Source organism: Argentina anserina, chromosome 1 (assembly GCF_933775445.1).
Source record: "Argentina anserina chromosome 1, drPotAnse1.1, whole genome shotgun sequence".
Classification (NCBI taxonomy): Eukaryota; Viridiplantae; Streptophyta; class Magnoliopsida; order Rosales; family Rosaceae; genus Argentina; species Argentina anserina.
In genome coordinates this window covers 10,291,663-10,297,370 of record NC_065872.1, presented here as the reverse complement: position 1 = coordinate 10,297,370, position 5,708 = coordinate 10,291,663, and the positions used below count along the sequence as shown (strand labels likewise).

At 45.4% G+C, this 5,708-nt stretch overlaps 1 protein-coding gene across 1 annotated transcript; it reads left to right on the top strand.

Moving 5' to 3' along the window:
• Window positions 1-759: 759 nt before the first annotated feature.
• On the top strand, window positions 760-3,415 carry LOC126784982 (E3 ubiquitin-protein ligase WAVH1-like). The gene is made up of 2 exons (XM_050510551.1): window positions 760-1,494; window positions 1,581-3,415. The coding sequence occupies exons 1-2, from the start codon at window positions 1,108-1,110 to the stop codon at window positions 3,300-3,302; spliced, it is 2,109 nt and encodes a 702-aa protein (XP_050366508.1). The 5' UTR covers window positions 760-1,107; the 3' UTR covers window positions 3,303-3,415.
• Window positions 3,416-5,708: the final 2,293 nt, after the last annotated feature.

Sequence of the window (5,708 nt, the reverse complement as noted above, 5' to 3'; positions counted from 1 at the left end):
AAATACCGAGACCACTCTCCCATGTCAGTTATAGGCAAAATAACCACACCATTAACCAAACCACCCAAACAATAATGTCGATTTAAACACAATAGTTTTTATTATGTTGGGTTTCATTAGACATAACAGAGTGAACACTTATGATCAGCTAAATATGGCAACCATAACAATGGTACAATGTTTGCATATGATCCTCTCACGAGAATGGTTTCACTTATGATCAACAAGTCTCGCGACTACGATGACTTGTTAATTGTACGAGAGTAACGAGACTCTAGCGGAATGGGCTTAGGACTCTATTCGGATCGCACATTTCCCGGCTGCCGGAAAAGAAAGCAAGATATGCGTTATATTTTCCGGGGAAGAACAGTTCTAAAGAATGTTGGTGGAGTAAGGCCAAAGTCATTTAATTGCCTATAAGCATGATAATATTGTATAACCCTCAAAGAAAATAAAATAAGGTCGGTGACCATATACGTCCAAAACGTGGAAATGGGCAGTGATTCAAAGAGGGCGTAGGTCCGGTTGACTTGGTACTGTAGAGGGGTTAAACAACCTCCACTTGCCAGTCATCCAAGAAAGAAATTGTTAATCCCTATGGAATCCCATATATCCTAATATAAACAACGAAAATGAACAAAAAAAAAAGGGAATTATTATTGATTTTACTTAATAATTGAGAAAGAGGAGCAGGGGGGCTTTGTCTATATGAGGGGGGAGAGGTGTGCGGGGGTTTGGAATTTGGCAAAGAAGAGTGAGCACTTTTTTCCATTTGCTGTGTTCTATTTTTGGGGTGGTTCTTCAGGAAAGCACATAGCAAACGCAGTTGTCAATTAGTTAATAGCAATAGAGAAAGATAGATAAGGGAGAAAATCCATACCCTATTAAGGGAAATGGAAACATGGCCAACACCAAGATGAAAACGCCATCTGCTTCCAATCCCAATCCTCTTCTCCTCCTCTTGTCCTTTTAAACCAGCACGCACAAACACACAGAGACCACCTCATTATCTCCATCACCAGAGCCCCCATTTTCCAGTTCATGCTAGAAACCCAATTCAGATACAGAGGTTGTGAATTAGACAAGGAAGAATCATAAAAAAAAAAAATGGTGACCGGGTGGAGAAGAGCCTTCTGCACATCAATCCCAAAAGAAAAACAGACCGAAGTTTTACAATGCGAAAACACCAACACCACCAATAATCAAAGCCCCAAAATCGCCTCCAAATTCGGCTTCTTCTCGTCTTCCTCCTCCTCCTCCTCGAACCCATCCACGCCGCGCCTCCGCTGCCGCACCACCGCCGCCACAGCTCCCACCACCCCAAATTCTTCCCTCCCCAACAGCCCAAAACTCCAATGCACCACCACCAGCACCAGCACCCCAAAGAAAAGCACCAGCTACAGCCCCAGGCTCTTCCACAAATCCAACCCCTCCTCCCCGAAATCGCCTTCCAGCTTCTCCCTCCTCAAATCCACTCTCCGCCTGAGCAACAAAGTAAGCGCCACGAATTTCGTTTACAATTTGAACTTTTTGTGATTGAGCAGCCTTTTCACTGATGACTACTATTTTTCTTTTTGCAGAGTAGATGCGGAATCTGTTTGCGGAGCGTGAAAAGTGGGCAGGGTACGGCCATTTTCACCGCCGAGTGCTCCCACTCCTTTCACTTTCCCTGCGTCGCCGCCCACCTCAACAAGCAGCAGCTCATGCTCTGCCCCGTATGCAACACCACCTGGAAGGAGCTCCCGCTCCTCGACATTGTAGCTCCCATTATTAAGCCCCCAACCGATGACCACTCCAAGCTCAGAGACGTCAAGACCAAGGCGTTGAGGGTGTACAACGACGACGAGCCGCTCATGTCGCCCACTTCGGTTGCGAGGTTCAATCCGATTCCGGAGTCCGACGAGGAAAACGAGGCCGTTGAGTTCCAAGGCTTCTTCGTCAATCCTGATGTAGCTGGTGTTAATAACTCCGGGATTCGGAAGAGTGTGGAGTTCAGTCTGTTGCCGGAATCGGCGGTGGTGGCGGTTGGGAGGAGCTACGAGACTTACGCGGTGGTTCTGAAGGTCAAAGCTCCTCCGCAGGAAGTCAGAGCGACGTCACGTCGGGCGCCGATTGACTTGGTGACGGTGGTGGACGTCAGCGCGGATAACAGCCGCTCCAGAATTCAGGCCACGAGACGCGCGCTGAGGTTGGTCGTTTCGTCACTCTCCGACGCCGATCGTCTCTCCATCGTGGCGTTCTCGTCCATCTCCAAGAGGCTGCTGCCTTTGAGGAGGATGACGCCGGCGGGCCGGAGGTCGGCGCGTCGGATTGTCGACGCGCTCTGCGGCGTTGGGCAGGGGATGTGTGTGAACGACGCGCTGAAGAAGGCGGCGAAGGTTTTACAAGACCGAAGGGAGAGGAACCCAGTCGCTAGCATCATGCTGTTATCCGCCGTAGCCAATTCCAGTCAGAGGCGCGCCTCCCCCGTCGTGTCCTCCACGCGCTTCCCTCAGCTCGACATCCCAGTCCACACAGTCGGAATAACCGGAACTACCGACAACGCGTTCGTCAAGTGCGTGGGGGGTTTGCTCAGTGTGGTGGTTAAAGACGTCAAGCTCCAGCTCAGTTTAGTAACCGGCTCAGCCAACGCCGAGATCGCGGCGGTTTATTCTCTCACGGGCCGGCCCACTGCCCTCGGCTCCGGTTCGATCCGGCTCGGTGACCTATACGCCGGAGAAGAGCGGGAACTTCTCGTCGAGTTGAAAGTCCCGGCCAATTCCGCCGCGTCCCACAGCCAAAACGCGATGATGTCCGTACGGTCCACCTACAGAGACCCGTCAACAACCAACGAGCTCGTATGTTCCAAAGAGCGGGCCCTCCTCGTACCGCGCTCGCAAGCTGTCCGATCGTCCTCGTCAACCTCCAACCCCAACCCCAACATCCAACGCCTCCGGAACCTCCACGTCACGGCCCGGGCCGTCGCCGAGTCACGCCGGTTCCTGGAGAGGAACGACTTCTCAGGCGCGTACCACTTGCTGACGTCAGCGCGGGCACTGCTGCTCCAGTCGAGCTCGGCCTCGGCGGAGGAGTTTCTTCGTGGTTTGGAGGCTGAGCTGGCGGAGCTCCACCGTGGGAGGCAGCAGCCGAGTGTAGTCCAGAGGCAGAGAGTAGGGAGCGGACACGTGGAGGCTGAGAAGCCTGAGCCGCTGACGCCGACATCGGCTTGGCGCGCGGCCGAGAGATTGGCTAAGGTGGCGATAATGAGGAAGTCAATGAACAGAGTCAGCGATTTACATGGCTTCGAAAACGCTAGATTTTAGCTTCTTAGATTTTTTTAATTTTTTTTTCCAAAATATGTAATTGTACAACGAAAACAGAAATATATTATATGATATTGGTGGGAAAGAAAATAATCATTTTTAGCAGAGTGAAATAATAGCAGTGACAAATCGGTAGCGGACGGCCTGGGCCTTTTTGGAGGGAACTGAAAGTGATAGAAGCAAGAAAATGAAAATGAAAAAGAAAATGGGAAACTATGGGTGGTGTATTGTGGCTTTCATTTACCATCTGATCTTGTCTCTATTAGTAATCCCAACCCCCAAAGCCAGAAGAACCCAAAAATCTGAGTTCAATTATATATGTATTTCTAAGAGGAGGTAGGGAATGGGGGTATTTGGATTTTTATAAAAATAATTATTGGGTATATTTTGTTTTAACCTGGTTGTTGGGTCTCTAATCAATAATGAGGTTGCAAGTGATGGGGCTGTGCTTGTGTGTTTGTATGAGCTGGTGTTTTGGTAGTACACACTACACAGTGGTTTTAGTGGGTTCATAAGGCAAAGGCTATAGCAAATGGCTTACAATGATGAAGCAAAAGGATAATGCCAAGGGGGGAAAATGCTTATAATAGACCATATCACTTTGTTTTTCAGAGTTCCATCTGCTTGGGAATTTAGGAGTGGTGGGTTTTGGCATAATCATTGTCATTTGCTTATAAACAAGTTGGTTTATATGATGGTGTTTGTTTCTTTTGCCATTTTCTTATGGCAAAAGGGTAGAAAATGGCAAACGAGTAGGTACTAGATTATGTACAATGTTTTTTTTTTTTTGGTTAAAGATTATGTACAATGTATGTGTGTAGTCAAATTCGATCATATACATCCTTTTCGTTGCGACCTCAAGAGTGGAGCGCACTTGTGAGATTCATGTAGACATATTAGAACCAAGCGAAATGCTTTAAAGTATATGTAATAATTTGTAATGCGTGTGAAAAATAGAATGATACAATGCACATGTTCCCTTATCCATGATAGTTTTGTGTACAAGCGAAGGCGGTCATTTTCCAAATCGATATAATTTTTCAATGAAAGAAATGGGGATGATGATAACTTGGATACTATGCATGCACGTCTGTTCAACACTTCACAACTGGATTTTCATAAGCATACCCATCCAAATAGTTTGCTTGAATTCCGCTTGACCAGAAATATCGGCACGAAGAAACCCAAAAATGAAGAGGAAAATACAAGTCTTGGAAACCAAGAAGTATTCCACATACCTATCAAGGTAGTTAGGTTGCATTATGTATTACAAGGACCGCTACACTAATCATGAACACTACATTTAGGTTGCTGAATTGATACCCTGTAAGGCCATTTTCCTCTGGCCTGAATCAATCATATGTACTGAAAATCTGACAGTGATGCAAGAAAGCAACTGGAACAAATCAACATCTCAGTTTTAAACCGGTATGTGATCGCATACTTGGTCTCACAAACAAAGGAATTCTTGGTCCTATCAGGCATCTCAGCCATATGATTTGGCCAAGTGTTTAGAGTCCGAGTTTAGTCGTTGGATCCAAGAAAACCATATTGTGGCTAAGATCTGCAACCCATAGCCAGCAGATAATCACATGCTTTAGATTATGGACCACTTCATTGGTCTAGTATCAGCAGACTTTACATAATGCAGAGTATAATCAAGCTTACATGACTTTAATCACACGTTAATAAAAGATAATGGTAAAACAAAAGAACTTTATAAGCCTAATTCTGAGTGAAAGAGAGGTGAAAAGGAAGTGACTGTAACTTGAGCTTGAAAAAGGGCTTCGTTTTGATTCTAAGACTCTTCTATGATTCTGACCAGGAGCTCTTTCTTCAACTTTAGAGGTACTACTGATGATTTCCTTAAATTGCGCCCACTCCTGAAGCCCCTTTTAGTGGAGGGTATGCATCACTGTGTCTTGGCTATTTTCAATTGCTGCTTTTCAGAATGTGCATCTCAAAGCAGCACAGCTGAATTATAATTAAGAACCCGAAAAGGCGCATCTAAGGGACTCATGGATAATATACCTATGGTTTATATATTTCAACACGACTATATGATTCCACGTGTGTGGGGATAACCAAGTTCCCAAAATGTGTGACAAAATTAAGTATTCCAAAGTCGGTAATTAGTGCTCCAAATCTTATAAAGGGAGGAGATATCAGATTCCAACACTATAACAAAGATCTAAGGTTTGAAAGAAATCCAAGATGACTGAGACTTCACCAAAAAATCAGGGAAAAAAACACGAGAATCTAATTATCATTCAAACGTCGTTTAGTAGAACAATATTTATAGAAAAAAAGTTAAGATACTGAAAGGTACACATGTATTGTCTATTCAGTGAAGTGAAAGATGCAGATATTTACAAGTGAAAAAGTATTCAATAATACCTGCCATTC